At 54.4% G+C, this 20035-nt stretch overlaps 8 protein-coding genes across 8 annotated transcripts; 4 read left to right on the plus strand and 4 right to left on the minus strand.

The window, feature by feature from the left end:
- Positions 1–922: 922 nt before the first annotated feature.
- Positions 923–1117, minus strand: PG986_004284 (uncharacterized protein; the record flags this gene model as incomplete). Its single annotated transcript, XM_066840506.1, has 1 exon — positions 923–1117. The coding sequence occupies one exon, from the start codon at positions 1115–1117 to the stop codon at positions 923–925; it is 195 nt and encodes a 64-aa protein (XP_066703133.1).
- A 14-nt stretch (positions 1118–1131) lies between these two features.
- Positions 1132–1884, minus strand: PG986_004285 (uncharacterized protein; the record flags this gene model as incomplete). The annotated part of the gene is made up of 1 exon (XM_066840507.1): positions 1132–1884. The coding sequence occupies one exon, from the start codon at positions 1882–1884 to the stop codon at positions 1132–1134; it is 753 nt and encodes a 250-aa protein (XP_066703134.1).
- Positions 1885–4768: 2884 nt separating this feature from the next.
- On the minus strand, positions 4769–5607 carry PG986_004286 (uncharacterized protein; the record flags this gene model as incomplete). The annotated part of the gene is made up of 2 exons (XM_066840508.1): positions 4769–5432; positions 5486–5607. The coding sequence occupies 2 exons, from the start codon at positions 5605–5607 to the stop codon at positions 4769–4771; spliced, it is 786 nt and encodes a 261-aa protein (XP_066703135.1).
- A 1131-nt stretch (positions 5608–6738) lies between these two features.
- On the plus strand, positions 6739–9963 carry PG986_004287 (Endonuclease/exonuclease/phosphatase; the record flags this gene model as incomplete). Its single annotated transcript, XM_066840509.1, has 1 exon — positions 6739–9963. One exon carries the CDS (start codon positions 6739–6741, stop codon positions 9961–9963), a length of 3225 nt encoding a protein of 1074 aa, XP_066703136.1.
- Positions 9964–11338: 1375 nt separating this feature from the next.
- PG986_004288 (Aldo/keto reductase) lies at positions 11339–12490 on the plus strand (the record flags this gene model as incomplete). Its single annotated transcript, XM_066840510.1, has 2 exons — positions 11339–11862; positions 11998–12490. 2 exons carry the CDS (start codon positions 11339–11341, stop codon positions 12488–12490), a joined length of 1017 nt encoding a protein of 338 aa, XP_066703137.1.
- Positions 12491–14382: 1892 nt separating this feature from the next.
- On the plus strand, positions 14383–15048 carry PG986_004289 (uncharacterized protein; the record flags this gene model as incomplete). The annotated part of the gene is made up of 2 exons (XM_066840511.1): positions 14383–14529; positions 14623–15048. The coding sequence occupies 2 exons, from the start codon at positions 14383–14385 to the stop codon at positions 15046–15048; spliced, it is 573 nt and encodes a 190-aa protein (XP_066703138.1).
- Positions 15049–16140: 1092 nt separating this feature from the next.
- Positions 16141–16733, plus strand: PG986_004290 (uncharacterized protein; the record flags this gene model as incomplete). The annotated part of the gene is made up of 2 exons (XM_066840512.1): positions 16141–16244; positions 16313–16733. 2 exons carry the CDS (start codon positions 16141–16143, stop codon positions 16731–16733), a joined length of 525 nt encoding a protein of 174 aa, XP_066703139.1.
- Positions 16734–17922: 1189 nt separating this feature from the next.
- PG986_004291 (benzoate 4-monooxygenase cytochrome P450) lies at positions 17923–19711 on the minus strand (the record flags this gene model as incomplete). Its single annotated transcript, XM_066840513.1, has 4 exons — positions 17923–18109; positions 18178–18335; positions 18422–18532; positions 18587–19711. The coding sequence occupies 4 exons, from the start codon at positions 19709–19711 to the stop codon at positions 17923–17925; spliced, it is 1581 nt and encodes a 526-aa protein (XP_066703140.1).
- Positions 19712–20035: the final 324 nt, after the last annotated feature.

A 20035-nucleotide genomic window follows, 5' to 3' on the forward strand; every position in this document is an offset into this window, starting at 1 on the left:
CAGCTAAACCGAAAGCTAAAAAAATCGAGACGCCTAAAAACAGCCGGCAGGTTAAAGATTTAAAGGCTGCGATACTTAATGCTAATATTATTACCGGTAATTTAATTAAGAGATTATTATAAAAAAAGCTCGGTAAGAGTATTAATAATTTAACGGCCCGGATCGGCCGGTTAGAGCAGGAAAAAGCCGGTCTAAAGGCAAATCTAGAGAAAACAAGATCTTAAAAAAGAGGAAGGTCGATAAGGACCCTAATAAGGGCTTTATATATATAATAAACATTAGGGAGGTTTAAGAGGACGTTAAAAAAGGAAAGCCAAGGAAGAGGCCGAAAAGGCCGAAAAGGCGCGCCGATAAGGTGGTAAAAAGTGATGTAAATCGAGCTAGTAATAAGGGTGATTCTATTATAATGCGCACCAGCCGAAACAGGCCTTAAAATGTAATGTGCGTTATTTAATTGACCTATCTATTGCTGATGTTATTAATTTTTACATCTATTTTAGGTATGTCATTTGAGGGGGGCAGCCGATAGGGGTTGCATCTTAAACTGCAGCTGGCACCTTCAGACAGCATATATCAAATGAGCTACCCCCTGTGTGACCTAGAATAGAGGTAGCTCATAAGCGGTACAGGTAACTAATAAGCTCGTGTCTCCCGCCCTTTTTCTTGCCACTTTTAGCTTGATCGCTTATGAATTTTGAGTAGGCGAAGTGTTAAATTGCGACAATTGAAATAATGAAATCAAGTTCCTAGCTTTTGAAGTATATACCGGGAGTTTACACTTTTGTAGCTATTCTTCTTCCCACCTCTGAGCATATCTATCTCGACGAAGCCATACCAGGACAAACCGTCGACGAGCCGTTCCTTAAATCCAAACCCCGTTTTAGTGCAGCCGCCGCCATCCCTTTTCAACAACACATCGCCGTCATCGCCCGCCAGTTTTCCTTTCTCCTGCCTTTCCCCTTCCCTCTCCCTTCTTCGTCTCCGATCCCTCTTCCCCAACACCCACACCGCCCGCCCTCTGCAACACTTGCCGCGCCACCCACCGCTCCAGCACCACGAACAGGCCGACGGCCGCGATGTAGAGCTGCGGCCCCAGGGCGACGCCGCCGTCGTGCATGGCGACGACGGCGCTCAGGAAGATGGAGAGGGTGTAGACGTCGCGGTAGCGCCGGCCCAGGGCCCGACGCCGCCGAGCCGGCACAGGGTCCAGACCAGCAGGCGCGGGTAGACGAAGGAGGCGTTGACCATGGCGCTGGCGCGGTAGAGCTGGGCGGGGCTGCGCCAGGTGGCGAAGACTGGGGTTTTGTAGAGGAGGGTGAGAAGGGGGAGGAGGGAGGAGGGAATGTGGGAGTTGATGGTGGGTACGAGGTCAATAAATAGAGAGGGAGAGGATAGGAGGAATGAGCTGGTGGTGAAGAGGATCCGGAAAAGGGTTTGGGAGTGGTAGACGGGGCGCAGCATCGACTTGTGGCCGGCCCATACGCGGTCTCGGGCGAGCACCAGCGAGGTGTGGCATTGGACGAGCATGAGGGTCAGGTCCAGGAGGTTGGCGGTGGGGAGGCGAGTCGCCTCAGGTTTCCGTATGGCGTCCAAGTTGTAGGCGTCTTGGCTATATGTCCATGTGGACGTCGTACTCGTATTGTAGATATCTCGGGCAGCCACCAGTTTATTGTTGCTGCTGCTATAAGGCAAATAGCATTCGCGATGGTACCGCCGCCCGTAGTACCTGACCACCTCGGCGACGCTGAGGATAATGTGTAGGAGCAACGTGGCGTTACTCGGGCGGTGCAGGGCTTGCCAGCACCGTTTGAGGGTCCCGTTGATCTGGAACCGGAAGACGAGCGTGCCCAGTGTGGCCAGGGCCAAGACTTCGAGATGGATCATGGCGATGACGATGTCTGACGGCTTCTATCAACCGTCGATGGGTTGTGTATTGCAATTCTTCGGCGCCAATACCTGACTTGCGGCTTGTTAAGGCAGCCCAGTGAAAGTCGAAGAGAGGATCGGCGAGGGATAAGCTCGTTTATCCCTTTCGAGATCCGTGTTTCTCTGTGCAAGTGAACAGGGATACGGTTGGTTGTTTCTTTAGTACGCACAAGGAGGCGTTCTTAGGCGTGTTCGGGACTTAGAAAGTAACAGGCTGAGAAACCAAGTGGGCGTGGAAACGGGGAGTATTAGTGTCATTCTCTGCATGATATGGATATAGTCGAGACCGCCAATGGTTCTGGCTTGTCCAGGGTAGGGGGCGGGGCGCCCAACGGTGGTGCCGCACCGCCCTCCCTAGAGCTGCCCAACACGTAAGAGTCACGACGAGCATTGCTGCTATCTTTGCATTGCGTGCATGGGTGGTAGCTGTAGATAGCACGTGACGAAGCCTGGAGCCAGGCATCAGAAAAGTCATGATTACGGTGTTGGGGGCCGTGTAGGGCTGATGCCTGACGGGGGGTTGTATTGCAAGCATCTGGGCGTGGGCACCTGAGTTGGGATCCTGGTCTTGTGGTTACCTGGTCTGGGTGGATACAAGTAAGCATGTCTCGGGAGATGGAATGCTGAGCCCATCTTCCATAAGGTTTGGTTCCGACGTTATTGCCGTGGAAGCGGCTCGGGGGATAACTAACTGCTTCTCTCCAACCAAGAAGAAGGGACTGAATGCACGTATACAGATTAAGTAGCATGTACCAAGACCGGGGGGACCCATGCGTATGGTAGGAGCCAGTCAGCATTAAACAAGAAGCGTAGACGCGCATAGACACCTGTACTTACTAATGACTGACTAGTCTTTAGGTTGGCTGTGTTACCCCAAACGGCCGTCGAGACCTCTGGTCTAAGATCCTATAGGCCCGCTGTTGGTCCAATTCTGACCAATGGTGTGCTCTGCTCACCACTCACCAGCCGCAGGCATCCATGCTGGGCTGCACTCAGCCAACCGAAGGATTCCGGAAGCGGGAGGCCAAGGAAAGCATAATGACGCCACCGGGCGGTCTTATATAGCGGATGGGCTGGGATCCTTCGAGTGCTCTGCCAACTGCTTCTTTCATCGTCGCAACCCCGGAGAAAGAGCCCAAAGAAGACCAGTTTAGGCAACGTAGTATGCATGCAGGCACTTACGCAGAACATATCTGCTTGGTCAATGGCCACTTCTCCCTAGGGTAAATACGTCCGCCAAAGAGCGGACATGGGCGCCGTAGCCAACACAACGATACATGGCCAGGTGGCCGTATTAGAGCGGCTGTGAATACGTGTATGATGTTAGTAGTCTGTAGTAAGCCCCAATCCATTAGCCACGGGGGGTCTAGCGTCGTATCGATTCCGAAAATAGCATACAATTGCGGGCTCTTCTACCCGCCAGACAGAAGAGAGCTCCACTAGAATGAGCGCGGCTCACACCCCTGAAACCGCACCTTGCCCAGCTTATTCGCAAGCGTCGATACTGGTTACCGGCTGGCCGTTTCGCCATATTGGCTGGGGGTCTTCGAGTTAAGATCGTAATGCGGCAATCCCTTCCAGTCTCGTCGTACCCGACAGCTCACTCGATCTTTCTAGAGGGACCCCCGATGACTAACTGCTAAGGATGACAAGTATGCTTGTCTATACTGATGCGTGAGACCTTCAGCGGTTTGTCACATTGACGACTGAAAACGGAAAGGAAACATCCGTCAGCCATCAAACCATGTCGCTTAGCGCTTAAGTAAGACGGATGGACCCAAAGGCAATAATAATAACTGGATCTTTTCTACGCCGATGTCATAAAAGTAACCGCATCACATGTTCTCGAGAAAAAGATGTCGCGAAGGCGAAGTACACCAACACGGTGTTGTGTTGGTGTTGTTTATCGATTTGCTGGCACAAAGGATGAATTGGAACTCCAGCTTAGTCGGGCCGCCCGAGAGTCGGATCAGTTGGTAGCCGTTGAATGGAACCTTAGACGGATGCACCGGCGCGCGGCTATATTAGGTGAATGCGGCAAGATAGCCGTTGGAGACGATGCTGCTTCCATTGATCTTCTCCAACTTCAGTGGCTTGTCTTTGAGGGCATATGCACCTGTCCGAATCTAGTCTTGTGACAGCACCGTACCGTTTTCTGGTTCTGCTCTGTCTCGGCTAGCATCTGGCATGTTGCTCTGTCTCTGGTTGGGTCGCTATGATAGGATCACGTTCATTGCAGCATATGCACAGGACACGACGAAATTAGACGAAGCTGACTCGCGACTAGGGATCGATGATCAGGATTCGTGAGCAGGCGCATGATGCCCCCAACCGCATCACGTCAACCGTTGGTAAGTAAAACCTGGGTCTGAGTGAATAGTCGATCAAGATTTGAGCTGGCTCAACCACGCGACGAATATGGTGGCGGAGCCTATCGAGGGAACATGGGAAGCGGGCCGCATAAGCAGAAGTCTTGTATCCCTTGCATACGAACCATTCGACCTCTGGATGCTGCGAAATCTCATGGCCCGCCATCCAAGCCACACCACTGCCAGATAGTCATGTTGCTCCTCCACCGCTAAGCTTCCATGTACGGGCGTCTCGAATCGCATGGACATGGCTATGGATCGTTTTGTAAAGGCCTTGCCGTGCACAAATTGCACACACTGATATTCGGAGCAGGCACACCAGACATACTGAGAATGAGTGAGTGGAGATACCCAGAAGCAAGAAGTATGGGGTTTGCTTACCATAGCATATCGTGGCTGGGCTGCCGAATGGACTGATCGCATTCATCCCAGCTTCTTGGTCTCAACTGTTCGTCTTCAACAATCGGCGCTCCTCATCTGCCAAACAAATCACTGAGGCTGACTTTGCGGCCAATAGCCTGCATTGCCGGCCCATAATCATCTGCCGCCTGGCCTGGCGCGGCGCTGGCGGTACCCTGAGCATTGATAATGCTCTCCATCTCGCGTATGCGATCCCACATATCCTGAATGGTGCGTGTATTTGTGCTGCGCGTGCTCTCCTCGTCGGCGTGGATCCAGAGCCCGACGACTCGCGGCATCCCCTCGTCCGTCTCGCCATTGAGCTTGAAGATGAGCAGCTCCTCGCTCGCCTCGATGGCCTCGACGTCGCTAAGGTCCAGGATCATGTTGTTGAGGCCGCGACGGTTGAGAACGAAAATACAACCCTTGGACTGAGCGCCTTGCTGAAAACCCTGGGCGGAGGACCTAGGGGTGGCGTCGACGTTCTGGGCGCACACGAACATGGTGCCCTCGATGCCGCTCTTGTCCCAGGAGTTCAGCTCGGCGCTGAAGGTGTAGACGACGGCATTTGCAGCCTGCGACTTGATTTGCGTGATGGAGGGCAGATAGCGCTGCAGTACGCTCAGGTTCAGGTCGGTGTTGGTTCGTTGCGCCAGGATGGCCGTGGACGGCGGGGGTGGGAGGCCATGTAGGAGGCAGTGTCGGACTCGTAGTCCGAGGTGATCTGGTTGTTCAGGGCTGCTTGGGCGGCGAGATGCTGGGAGCGCGTCCGTTGGTGCCCATGGCCTGACCTCTGCGGATGCGATTGCTGGTTCGTGTTGGGCGTGGTGGAATGGTGCGAGTGCGTGTGCGAGAGGGTGGGCTGTTGCGACTGCTGTTGGCCGCGGTTCTTGCGCGGCGTGGAGCGAGACATGGTTAATAATGGGCTGATTGATAGTGGGAAAGGCTGTTGCTATTAGGTGTTCAATGCAACCGAGAACATTGAAGTGTGTGAATGTGTGCGTGGTTTTGCTTTGGTGCTTGAATACAGTACTCGACAGTGAATGAGGTGGGATGTTGGTTGGCACCTGAGTTTGACAGACAATCAAGCTTCAGGCAGTTGGAGTAGCTCAATTGGCGCTTCTCCGGGGGACCTTGATTTGCGGTTGAGAGAGCAAGTGCCCGCGCAAAGCCCGCAATTACTGCCTGCCCACGCCCATTGCTGCCCAATAGAAGCGCCCACTGATAAGCCTTGGGGCGGTTGACTGCTCTCTTATCAGACTGCATCGACTGTACCGACTGTACCTGCCCTGCAGCATGCTGGGATGCAATGCAGTGTGCCTTTTGCCTTTGCCAATGCTTTTGCCAGTGCTCTCGCTCTGCTACAGCCAGCTACAGCCTACAGGCATTCAGCACCAACGACCAACGCCATGGCATTTCCCGCGAGTTCGTCCGAATTCAATTGCCCGGCATGTAACAATGGCCCTTGGCCCTCTAGATTAGCATGTGAGATTCGATGGCGCCTTGACAAATGACGAGATCAATGAGGTCCAGCCTGCAGGTCCCTTATCAAGATCTGCCTCCCTTCCTCGAGATTGGATCTCTGTATGCTGCGTTACCACTTCGTCCTCCTTGAGGTTGCTGCTTGATTAATTGCCCATGAGTGGTGAAGAAGACCTACCCAACTTGCCAACCTACCTAGCCAGGTACGACCCAGACCGCTTCTACGGTACTTGACTCAGTAGCCCATCTGGCTTCAAGCAGGCGCAGCCGTCTGACAGCCGTGCTGTGGTGGTGTGCCCCGCCTACGTCACTCGCTCATTTGATTTCATTTCCCTTCTAATCCACGCGCCCTTGTGATCGCCATTTGATTCAAGATGCTGGCCGTAGTTTCGCATCGCGCCACCGACAGATAACACAGAGGCCACATCTCTTTTTCCCCTACATTCGTTGCTGTATAGTTTCCTGTCTATTTGTATATCCCCCTCTTCTCGTGACGCGCAACACGACCGCTGTCTCAATTTTCTGCGCGACACCGCTTGCGTGACCGCCTGAAGTCGCCGACATGACTGCCTCCGACGGCGCATCGACGAGCCAGCAGTCCGATCCCGTCGAGGTCGAGCAGGACCTTGCCAACGGCACGACCCACTACTCCCTATCGCGAGCCCTCCTTGCGCGCAAGGACGAGTACGTACGACGCCACCGCATACGTGTCAAGGTCGGATCATGGAATGTTGCAGCATGCCCGGGCACCGACAAAGACCTCGCCGGCTGGTTTGTCGACGGGAGGGGCCTGGATAAGAGCATGGCCAAGCTCGACCTGCACGACCGGGGAGGTAAAAGCGCCGAGGAACGCGATGCGTCGGAAACCCCGGAAACCAGCGGTTCGTCACAGGCGGGCGAGGACGACTCAGTCCGGCTTGTGGGTGGCGCCGAAATAGGTCTTTATGTCCTCGGTCTCCAGGAGATCATCGCACTCAACTCCATCTCTCAATATGCCGACACGTCAGCTACGAGCAAGTGGCAGGCTGCTCTGGAGGCTGCTATGCCGCCATACTACAAGCTGATCACTTCGCAACAACTTTCGGGCCTGCTTCTGCTCATCTATGCGTCGCCCGAGGTCGCAGATACTATCACCAACGTTTCTACCGTCTCCGTGGGTACGGGGTTGCTTGGTTACATGGGAAACAAGGGAGGTGTCTCGTCGCGCATAATGCTGGGTGAGACCACTCGCATGGTCTTCACCAACTGTCACTTAGCTTCTGGCCACGACCAAACGAACCTGGACAGGCGTTGTTGGGACTACGGCCGGATTATGGCCCAGACCCAGTTCGCTCCTTTGAACCATGGGGGAGTTCTCGAAGACGAGGGTGAAAAGCTTGGCGACGAGGACTTTGGTTTCTGGTTTGGCGACCTCAACTACCGCTTAGATGGGCTTCCCGGTGATGACATACGGCGACTACTAATGCTCCACACGCGGGGAGAATACGACTTGAGCAAGCATAACACCAAACCGAAGCTCGATGGAGAGGATGGCGTTATCATAATGCAATCCGATGACGATCGGCGGAATAGCACCGATACTCCAGCAATGATGCGAGAGACCAGTTTTGACAAGCTCGACGACGACGATGGAACTACCGACCTTCCTGACCCCGATGACTTCTTACCCGACCCGCATGATGATCCGGCATCGGTTCAGGCGACTATCGACTCTTTACTACCCCATGATCAGCTTAGTCGCACCATAAAAGCCCGCAAAGCTTTTCATGAAGGATGGAGAGAAGGCGCCATAACATTTCTTCCTAGTTATAAGTATGACGTGGGCACGGTAGGGCTCTTCGATTCATCGGAGAAGCGCCGAGCCCCCAGTTGGTGCGACAGGATACTCTACAGGACCCGAAAGGACATTGAACAACATCACCAGAAGCTTATAGACGAAGTTGAAGCAAAGAAGAAAGACGAGGATATGAAGCAGCGCGGGATTGATCATGCCGCAGACGACGAATCTGTACTCTTTGATTACGACCCGGCCAAGGACGCCGCCACTGAAACCAGCAGCACTAAGATTTACGACTATGATGAATACGACGAAGACGACGATGCCCCTGAAGCAGGCGATACGGAGACTGTTGTCACGAAGGACGGTTACAAGGATGGAATCAAGCTTGATGTATACACGACGCATCAACGTGTAACGAGCAGTGACCACAAACCCATAGTGGCTCTGTTTACGCTCGACTATGACGCTGTGGTTCCGGAGCTGAAGGCAAAGGTGCACGCCGAGGTAGCTAAGGAGCTCGATCGCGCTGAGAATGAAGGAAGGCCAGGTGTCACTATCGTCGTTGAGAAGGGAGCGGCCGACGAACAAGATGTGACCGACGGAAGTGGAGGAATACATTTTGGGGATATCAACTTCTTAGATTACAAGGAGCGGTCTGTCACTGTGGCCAATACCGGCCGCGTACCTGCGACTTTCTGCTTCGTTGCGAAACTGGGCATTTCGGGTGAGGCTCGAGGTGAGAAGCATGGCACTGCGCCGCTCGAGTGGCTACACATTGACATACAGCCTTCCTCGATGGTCAAGATGGTAAATGGCGAGAAGACGATGACCCTGGAGCCTGGAGAGACCGTCTCGGCGGTCATCGACCTCTCTGTCACGGATTTATCCCATCTCCATCAACTAAATGGAGGCATATCATCCCTTGAGGATGTCATAGTCCTCCGTGTGGAGAACGGCAAAGACCACTTCATCCCGATCCATGCCAATTGGCTGCCATCGTGTTTTGGTCGCAGCATTGATGAGCTTATTCGCGTTCCACCTAAGTCTGGTGGACTCCGTGGTTTCGTCAAGAAGCTACAAGATGACGGTATCAAGTCTGACACTTCTCAGAGCGGCAGTCGCATCCCTCAAAGTGCCGATGTGCATACATCGTCTCCACCCGAGTTGTTCAAGTTAACAGAGGCTATTGAGACGCTCACGGAGCGCTGCGTTGCGGACGAGAACATATTAGAGGACGAGGCCGCCAAGATCCCACGCGATACAGCTGGGTGGCCTTTCACGACGCAATTCCCGGTGCCGCCGTCGTCAGGAGAGTATGACGAACAAGTCGCGGAGGACCAACGCTCTCTAGCCGCCCTAATCAAAGCTCTGGACACCGATCACCCGGCTCAGCTCCTGGATGCTCTACCCCCAAGCCTGCCGGCGCTGAAGCGCCTCGAACTCACGGCGCAGGTCTTCGTCCTATTTTTGCGTTCTCTGTCAGACGGCATCATCTCCGGACTGCTGTTCTCGCAGATCGAAGCGGCCCTGCCGTTCCTCTCGCCCGCCACCATGGCCAAACCCGGCAAGGATGTGGAGGACGACAAGACGGCCATCCTCGACATCCTGGCCACGGCGCCCTACCACAACATCTCCTTCGTCTTCATCACGGCGATAATCTCGCGCGTGGCGTCAGAGATAGTGCCGCTGACGCGCGAGGAGCTCGCCGCGCTCGATTCGGACAACCTGCGGATGAAGCGGGCCAGCAGTGTCCGCGGCCTCGGCGTGCTGCGGCGGACGACGAGCAGCGCCGGTCGGGCGCCGAGCGGCAGCATCGAGGGCGTCGACGAGCGCAACGTGCAGCGCCGGCTCGCGTGGGAGAAGAAGGTGGCGGAGATTCTGGCGACGGCCATCTGTAGGCACGGCACCGAGAGTGGTTCGACGCCGACGGAGAAGCAGCGCAAGGCTAGCGAGGAGAGGATGCGGGGGCTGGTGCAGATTTTCATGAGGCGGAGGGATAGCGCCTGACAAGCCGGTTGAGCGCCTCGACGTTTTGCGATCTGCGAGGCGAGAGAGAGAGGGGTGCAACTACACTACACTACACGAGATAGAGGAGGACGGCGGGCTTTTTGATCGATGATACATACAATAAGATTCCCACAAGGTTTTCGAAACTGGTATTCTGGAGTAGTAGACAGACAGACGGACAGCATGGCTGCCGAAGTATGCGTGTAGGTGGCATTCACACAATACGTGGTTTTAATGTCAGAGTACCTACTAGACTTGGACCTTGAACTTCAGCTTGTATTGGGTGTTGAAGGGGGCACACCGTCACTGGTACCGGAGCTTCCTGCTACGCAACGCCCCAACTTCCATGACATTGATGATCTGTCGATATGGTCGTTCCGTTTCAATTCTGCCTGTTCTCAGTCGCGGGGTCTGCCCATCGCGACGCTTGAGGAATGGGGTTTGATTTATGGCTCGGAGGTGTTCGCGGACAGCCAGCAATTCATGTAAGCCGGTCCGTCGAATGCCGCTCTTCCCTTCTTATGGGGGGGTTAGGCGGGGATTCTTGAGGGGCCCCGCGACCCTCGGACGCGCTCGGTGTATAATAGGATCCGATCTTGTGTTGCTCTGATTTGCTTCAACAGCTTCTCAAGAATGATCGAGCGACGGGTTTCGGTGATGATATTGGTCCGCTTGAAGGATTTCTTTTCAACCAGGCATGGAACTCGGCTTTCGGACTGCACATCAAATACTGCAATGTCTGATTGCTGGTTAATGCCATGCACGTCTCTGCTTTCTGTTTCGTCCAATCAAGTTCCGTGATGTCCAGCTTATCATCCTACGACCACCTTGCACCGAATTAGGTAGGTTAGGTCGTGGATTTGATCATGCTTAAGTCCGGGCCAAAAAATGCGAAAGGTGGGGAAGGGACATGACATGCAAGAGGTTGTTGGCTTGGCTTGCCGACACGCACGGCCAAACCTCCACAACGGACAACTGACGGAGATAGGGTGCGGCCGAGTCCGGACAGACGCATCGCGAACGAGCGAGCTAACAACTCCCTGTACTATGGTCTCAATTGAGTCTGTAATAGTATCATATGTACGGTAATTTACGGCTATGGCTATGTGAAGGACAGTGTCTTCTGGAAGAGTGGATGTATGACTGATCGGATTCGCATGAGGTGAAAGCCACAAGCGTCAACGGCGCGTCCTATAAAAGGCATGATGCTGGCCACCTGCCTCAACGCTCGAAATTCGACATTATTGGATTCAAACGATTGAATATACGAGCCGCATGCGTGTAACTCTCTACTACTACTTGTTATTCTGACTCCTCACGGGGCTCACTCAAATTCAAAGACACATATACATATAACAGCATAGACTCCGACAATATGCCCCAAATCGCCGGCAAAGAAATCGGCCCCATCGGCTACGGCATGATGGGCCTCTTCGTGAAACCCGACCAGGCCTTCGAAGCCCTCGACGCCGCCCTCGAAAGCGGCTGCAACTTCTGGAACGGCGGCGAGTTCTACGGCCCGCCCGACAACAACTCCCTCGTGCTCCTGGAAAAGTACCTGGCCGCGCGCCCCGAGGGCACCGCCGACAAGATCGTCCTGTCCGTGAAAGGCTGCTTCTCGCACGCCACCATGTCGGCCGACGGCAGCCCCGAGGGGGTCCGCCGCAGCATCAACGGGTGCCTGGCCCAGCTCCAAGGCCGCAAGACCAAGATCGACATCTTCCAGTGCGCGCGGCGCGATCCCAAGGTCCCGCTCGAGCTTACGCTGGGGGTCATTGAGGAGGAGTACGTCAAGACGGGCAAGGTGGGCGGCATCGGGCTGAGCGAGGTGAGCGCGGCGACGATTCATGAGGCGGTCAAGGTGGCGACCATTGCCGCGGTCGAGGTGGAGCTTTCACTGTAAGTTGGAATGGTTTCGGTTGATGCACATACCTTCCATGGTAGCAAGGTGTCCCATAGCACTATGCGCTCATATTACTTCATCCGCCAGCATCCCTTCGAAACCTCGCCAATCATGACTAACACAAGAAACAGCTGGTCGACCGACATCCTCACCAACGGCATCGCCGCCGCCTGCGCCCAGTACGGCATCTCCATCGTCGCGTACTCGCCCGTCGGCCGCGGCCTGCTGACGGGCCAGTACCAGTCCTGGGCCGACGTGGAGAAGGCGGCCGAGACGAACCCGATGGTGCGCATGTCGCCGCGGTTCGCCAAGGAGCACTTCGAGACCAACCTGGAGCTGGTGCGGCGCGTCAAGGACATCGCCTCTGCAAAAGGGTGCACGCCGGCGCAGCTGGCCATCAACTGGACGCGCGCCCTGCCCCGATTCTCGTCCTCGTTGAAGCAGGCGATGCCAGAGGGGGCCGTCGTCGTGCCGATCCCGGGCTCGTCGGCGCCGGAGCGAGTGGTGGAGAACGCGACGCTGGTTGAGCTGACGGAGGACGAGATGAGGCAGATTGATGAGGTCCTCGAGAAGTTCGTGCCAGCCGGGCCTAGGTACTCGAGCTCGGTTCCTATCAACACCTAGGTTAGGCAGGTGATAGGTAGAAGAGGGAATCGGGCGGCTGTGGCGCGAGATATGAGGAACGGTGCGCCATAGTAGCGTAGGCAGACCGCAATGAAAGACCAAGCCCTCCTCATTTTCTCAAAAGCTTCGAGGCGTAAAGCCGAGGCCTTGCTTCCATGGCGTTTCTAGGGGACTGTGCTATGTGGACACGGCTGAAAAGCTCAGGCTTCTCCTCGCAACAGGCCGAGAACGTCAATCGACACCTGCATTATTCGCACGCGAGGTTCGCTGTGACCGCCGTGAAATTGCTGGCCACTAACAAGATCAATCAATGGCTCGGCGCTTGTCGACCCGGTGATCGTGCATCTGTCGAGGCTATGTAGGCCTTTTCTCTTATTCTCTATTCCCTGTGCAACAAGCATTCGGTTCCTGAACAAGTCTCTCGGGTTTCGTGGTGCCGGACGCGCTACGGCGGGTAGCGTGGTCACGATCTGGCTGAACACGAAGAAGCTTTCTCCAAAAGGGCAATGCCGCCGCCGCCCATACCTCGGGTCACCACTTGCATAGCTGCAGCTCGGGCATCGTCTGGTGGTCCTGCAGTGGTTAGTTTCCCTCCCAAGTGGTTTTCCGCCCGGGTGATGGATAAACGTGGTAATTATGCGGTCGATTGTGGGAAGTCTGTTCTAGCCAGTGGGGTTGGGCCACCTGTGCAGTGTGTGCCTCGTGCCTGTCCCACCCCCGCACTGCTTTGGCTGCATGCTTGGCATGAACGGGTTGGTCCAGCAGCAGCACTCCAGATAGGGTCTTAACGTAGGTTCGGTCGGCGGCGTGCACCTTCTGGGCTGCCCCCCGAGGGCTGAGCTGGAAAGAAAGTTGAAGAACATGAGATGATGGATGGAAAGAAACATGGGATGGTTGATTGGATGGACGCCAGAACGCAAAAAGAACTGCCAGCATACTTTTGCTATTGACTGCGTGCATCGGCTCCTCAGCCATTGCGGCGACGACAGGCCCAGAGGATGCCGTTTATTCCGTCATTACCCAGATGCCAACCTAATCCACCCTGGCTTGGCTGGGTAAGGAATCCTACAGGGTCAAGGGAACGACCCTGTCGCTCTGGGGTCCCGCGAAGATCAGCCTTCCTCAGCCGTTGTCATTCCATCCTTTGCACCCAAAGTTAACCTAGCAACTTACCCCGGAAAAAAGGGTGCGCAGTCGCCCACTTTCTTACTCTAGCTTCCTGCCTCTGATCCACATGGGATTTGCTGCAAAATTACAAAACTGAAAGGCCTAGTTCAAGCGCCAATGACAACAATGGTGCTGCACTGTATGCTGCATTGGCGGCGGCACTTTACCCGGAGGAAGCAGGCCAGGCTGCAGCGGGCCAGCACCCAAGCTGTCATCATTGCTACAAAATGCTGTATTGGGCCTGCCGATGCCGTGCCAGCAGGCAATGCTGCATGTGCATGCATCAACATGCATGCACGTATTTGAGTCCTATGGGCCCCTCCTCCACCCAGCCAGCCAGCCCACCGTCCCACCGTCCCACCCTGGCCCTCTTCGGCGACCTGACCCTCCATTGACTTACATATGACGGACATCTTTCCTTTTTACTCCCTTCAGCTGCTCGCCTCCGACGCTTGCTCGCCCTCTATCTTCCTTATTTCTATCTATCTCATCCTGTTCGTCGTCCTCAATTAAAATACAAGACCAACATTTTTTTTTCGGTTTATCGCCACTTGGCTCAATTACCTTGCTTCCCAATCTGGTATACCCGATTGGTGTTACAGACATCGCCAGAGTAACAGCCCTCTCGACCCGACGGACAGGACACTCCCCAACTTGCCGGTCGCTCGCCCACTTTTGCTGTCAGGGAAAATCAGCCCGCGAATTTCTGCAAACATCCCGCCAAAATGGGGCTCTCCACCACTGCAGCCAAATTTGTGCCGCTGTACACCACGAGCGAGAAGATTCTAATTGCGACATCGAGCTTCAGTCTTACCGTCTCCGTTGTCACCGAGCTTCTTCTCTTCTATATATTACACAAGGGCATTATTAGCGTATGTATTATTATGCCTAAGCGTTTGCTATTAGTGCAATTACGCAAGCTGCGTATAGCTTCCTCATGCTGACAAGGCTTTCGTGGCGCATAGACCAAATTACGATTGCGCTCGCTGCTGCTGACCGTCCTGTCGGCCAACTGCCTCATTTCCTTCTCGGCCTTCGTCTTCGTCACCCTCGTCAACCACCTTCCCATCGCCGACAGGACACCCGACCTCGCGGGCCTCCGGTGGAACCTGGCCCTCGAGCTGCCCGCGAGCCTACACCAGGTCCTCGGCGCCGAACGCAGTCGGTGGTCCATCTCGCTCGTCGCGTCGCAGTGGCTGTGTCTGCTCGTCTTCCTGCTCTCGGCCGTCCTGTTCACGTCGGCTTGGTTCGATCTCAAGTCGGAGCGCATCGATGACGACGAAACTGCTACTGCTGCTGGCAATGACGACAAGATGAAGAACCACCGACGTACGTGCTGCCTGTGCAATGGCAAGAAGAGCTTTGGCGAGAAAGGTGCTATCTACATGTGATATTTCCTTGTATATTTACGACTTAACGAAATACGAAACGCCAGTCTACTCATTCTCTGGCTAAAAAAATTACAAACTAATTATCCTTAATTATGCCCCTGTTCTCAATGCCTTGAATTAGCGATGACTGACCGTACGGTGTTCTTGGAGTCTCTCTCCTTCTTTCCCGCTTCTTGTCGTGTCTCTTTCGCTTAGCTGGATACGCTCTGGCAGATGATCGCCGAGACAAACCTGAGCAAGGCCGGGCAACGGCGCAACCGTTTTTCTCACTTGACTGGCCCAATCCCCGTTGACCCCATGCCCCTCCACAAATCATACGTGTCTTGCCAGTTGGTTGAGACGATGTCGCCATGTCATAGCGTCACCGGAACCCAATTGTTTCACTCTGGGCCTCGAGGTTGGAATGCTCCATTCCATATCGCAAAACGCTGGGGAATTGATTGACTTCTCAAGAAACGAGAACCGCCAATCCGCAGGAATAACAACACCTACATTCCTACTGTAACTGTACACCTTCACGCTGGTTAACCTTGTGGCGGTACCGATATGGCGAGGCTTGCTCACAACCTTCACAAAGTCGCATCAATAGTAGCCTGCCGTTTGCCTCTCAGCAAATCTCCTTAGATGTCAACTGTCCCTAATCTGCTCGATCCCGCTTGAACTCGAAAATGCCGCAGTATATCGGAGTAATTCCACGCTGTGTCCAAAGGGTAACAGAACACGAGTAGTATGGAGGGAATATGACCTGTTCTGTCTATCATTGTACACGGATCCTGTGGTATACCGAAATATTTGTGTGTAGGTCGCACACTCACAGTGAGAGGCAATCCAACGAGCCTCCGACGTTCATCTGATGTGATAGCAAGTCACTGAATCAGGCGTCTCCTTCATGCCTAAGTAATCCGAAACGAGTCTGGTTTATATTTACCCTGCTAAGCTACATGTATCGTTCTGGAATACGATTTGGGCCTCATAAAATAAAGATCACATCGAGACTTGCGTAAGTAGAATGAATTTGTAGCAGCACCTGGACACAAAGGCTACACAGTATAACTGACCTATTTCTTCATTTTGGCGAACAACCTTGCCAATATGCCCCTACGTGGCGCCTCCTTTTTGTCGTTCTCCTTCTCCGGCCGTTGCGGAGACGGCGTCCTATCGGGCAAGGCAGCCTTCTTCTCAAACATCTGGCCGCGGTAAATCATCCCCTCCACGCCGCGCGAATCCGGCCCCGTCTTCGGCACGGGCGTCCGCTCCCCGGGAGCTCCGGGCGTCGCCAAGTCCATCTCGATCTTGGCGACCAGCTTCCCGGCGTCCAGGGTTTGCCCCGCGTTCAGGAACGCTGCGACCTCACTGTCGCCGTCGCCCTCGGCGGCGTCCGTCAGGTCGATGATGACCTCGTAGACGTCGTCGGCCAGCCGCCCAAAGTCGAAGTCGATCTTCTTGCCCAGCTCGACGCAGGCGCGGTCCCAGAGGCACGAGAGCATGGCCAGCTGCTGCTCGTGCAGGAGCGGGTGCTGGATGAAGAGGGCGATGATGGCCGTTGCCATATGGGCGCGGAGCGCGCGGGTCGCTTTGGTCCGTCTCCTCATCTCGGCTTCGGCTTTTGTAGGATCATCGCTACTGGTGGCAGCAGCAGCAGCGCCATCACCTGGAGACATGTCGTCATTTCCCCATGCTGGTAGAAGGTAGAAACGCTTCAGGGTCTCGGGCCAGCGGCAGGCATAGCACGGCTGCTGGTCTGTGAGGATGATGCCCTCCTCGACGGTGGCGCCCTTCTTGACGTACATGGACTGGAGGTACGCCGCGCCTTGGGGTGACACCTTCCAGAGACGGTAGTGGCCGCACGTAAAGTTGAGGAGGACTCGGGCGACGGTGGTTGATTCTTGCTGTTTGTGGCTCGCCATCTTGATTGCAACCTGTTTTCCAGCGTGTATGTAAGGGGGCTGTGTTTGTGTCGCACCACACAAGATATTTCTTTCGCACTAAGAGACGGTTTTCCAAACTGTCCGAGGAACAGCGACTCACTTTATGTAAAACGGGCGCCTAATTCCATTGTCTCCCATGCTTCAAGGGCTGTTGGAAAGGACACAAAGATGTTTTATCCATATGCACCCCTTTGTGTTCATTGTTGCTATGCATGACAATATTTGCTTAGAATGCAATTCGTCCTACTTCCGTGCTCAGTGAGACAATACAGTTCATTTTTTTACATTGTCATGCAGTTGAGCTTCTCAGGTGTTGGCAACAGTTCGAAAAAGACTGTCGATATCGCCACACCTCCTTCCACTCAATGAAATGGTAGTATGTTCGAGCCCTGGATGTGTTTGCCAGTATCTACACTATATTGCCAAAGAATGTTACCGCTACTGAGCTTAAGGAGACTAGTTATGTCGAGATCAATGAGAGGAAGAATGACATATAACGTGCCTTAACCGGACTACTGGACAACTTCAGAACCAGGTTGTTTCTCACTTTTGGCTAGTTACCGAACGTTGCTGGGTACGAGAACTTGGATACCAAAATCGACTTTGGACACTGGCTATAGAACGTTCGGCACGGTTTATGACTTGACGTTAAGGATCTAATCATTGTCCTTTATGCTACAACCTCTCTATTATCCAGTTATTCCCATTACCAAGCGATACCCGCTAACTATTACCCCCATAAAGGAGTCCATCAAGTAAAATTCAATGCCTCCTTGTTTTGGTATATGCATCTTTGTTATGTACTTTGACATTTTGAAAGACTACACGAATATGGTTGGTGCCCTGAAAGGAGTCATCACATGAACTTCCTTCCCTTTAAGTGCATGCCAGCTTTGACTCAGTGAGCCCCAGAATGATACCCACCCTCGGCCCAGATCGCATCATACTATGAAGCGGCAGCCAGTCTATCTCTTACTATCTTCACCCGGATGCCGGGGCTTTCCGGACTTGGTAGCCCAATGATGCAATCCCGAACGACGTCCACGTCCCTCGACTTGACCGTCTCGAACAGCTCTATATCGAAGCGAGTCATGACACGGGCCACCGTTAGAAAGAGCTCGGCATACACGAGACTGATCCACTTGTCAGTCAGGGGGCAGATGGCATCAGAGCTGTTGATGGGACTTGGTTGGGAACTCACTTTATCCCTAGGCAGATCCTAGTCCCGCGACCAAAACCCATGAAATACTTGGTCTTCAGATCAGAATCATCAAGCCAACGCTGCGGCTTGAATTCGTGAGGTTCCGGAAATATTCGGGGATTGGTATGGTGCAGGTAGTGGGACTGCGAGACGGGTGTCTAAATCGAATTTGCACGCACGAGTAAGCTGGCCTAGGCTTCATATTGTATGTCTTCGTAACATATATATGTGTGGGTAGACTTACACCTGCGGGGATAACCCATTTCCCATATTTGATTTCTTCATCCGGGGCATATCTAGGCATTCGGCTAGAGACAACATGACATATTCGGATGCCTTCAGTTATGACAGCGGACTGTAATCAGGATCAGTACAGAGTTGGCGTAAGGGTCGCGTACGGTAAACTCACGAAGTAAGGTAGAGCTTCCAGATCAGCAAGATGCATGTCTATGCCGGGCTCCGTATACAGCTTCAACTCCGATCGAAGGCGCTCCAAGACCGTCGGGCTGTATACCAGATAAAAGATGAGCACAGCGAGCGTCCTGGCAGTCGTCTCCGTACCCGCAATCTGGAGTAGATTTGCTTCTGCCGAGAGGCGAGCGGGCGCCTTCTCGCTAGCGGGCAAATTGCTCTGGACAATGTCTTGGAAGATGGTCCGGTGCGAGGCTTTCTCTTTCCCAGCGGAGCCTTCATCCGCGAGCGCATCCTGGATCAAGCCCTTGAAAAACGCCCGATTCCTGGGGATCAGCGCCGCCGCCGGGCTGATCCTCTCCACCATGCTCATGGGCAGCATCACCAGCACCATCTTGGACACCCAGGCAAAGTGCCGGCCGAACGGCCCCAGCTGGCTCAGCTTGCTGTAGGACTCGAGCTCCTCGCCGGCCCAGTCCGGCTGCTGCAGCTTGTGGACGTCCTTTCCGTACGCGTAGACGGAGATAATGTCCATAGTCAGGGCGCCCGTGGCGTGCAGCAGAGGCACCACCTCGCCCGTGCGATGGGCGGCGTCGAATCTCTCGATCAGCTCATCGATCTTGCCGCGGACGAGGCCCTCGAGGGCATGTATGTTGCGCTTGCTGAAGAAGGGGCTCAAGGCCGCGCGGCGCAGGCGGTGCACGTCGTGGTCGACCGTCTGGAACAGGGACCATCCCAGGGGCCCATTCTTCTCGGAGCGGTAGAACCAGGCGTCTCGGTTACGCTTGTGGCGGTTGCCGCTGCTGTAGATGGCGTCCAGGAAGTCCGGGTCGTGGATGTGCAGGTGCGCCGGGTTGATGCGCACGATGGGGCCGTACTGCTGGTGAAGCTTTTCAATCTGCCACAGGTAGCGGAGCTTGTGCGGGTAGAGGTCGTAGTAGGCCTCGTACAGATACGTCGCGCCCGCAAGTTTCGGGCCGGGGAAGCTGGCTAGCGGGTGGAAGTAGAGGCGGTAGATGACCTTGAAGAACCAGTAATGCAAATATGCGCCGAGTAGGAGGGCGATGGCGCCCCCGGCGGAGCTGCGCGGGAGCTCGAAGCTGCCGAGCTTGGCGTAGTCCATCTTGACCCTGAATCCGACTACGAATGTGTCGTGCAAGAAGACGAAAGAAAGCTGCAACACAACAGCTAGCAATAATCGCTATACGTTTATCGATGGTCTGATGCATCGTGTCTATTTCCCAACGAGACGCCTCATTTGATAGGCTCCTGCGGCATTGCGGGCTTGGCCTGTTATTGATGACCCAACAGGGCCTGTTGGACGGAGGTGGCGGAATGCACCCGTTTCGTGTCATATCCCCTTTAGGAAACATCCGCCATTCCCCCAAGGCGACTAGAAGTCGTCAGCAGCCCTGCCTCTTACTTCGATGCAATTCGAGTAGCCAAT

Source organism: Apiospora aurea (genome assembly GCF_038362705.1).
Source record: "Apiospora aurea strain CBS 24483 chromosome Unknown utg000003l_segment0_segment0, whole genome shotgun sequence".
Classification (NCBI taxonomy): Eukaryota; Fungi; Ascomycota; class Sordariomycetes; order Amphisphaeriales; family Apiosporaceae; genus Apiospora; species Apiospora aurea.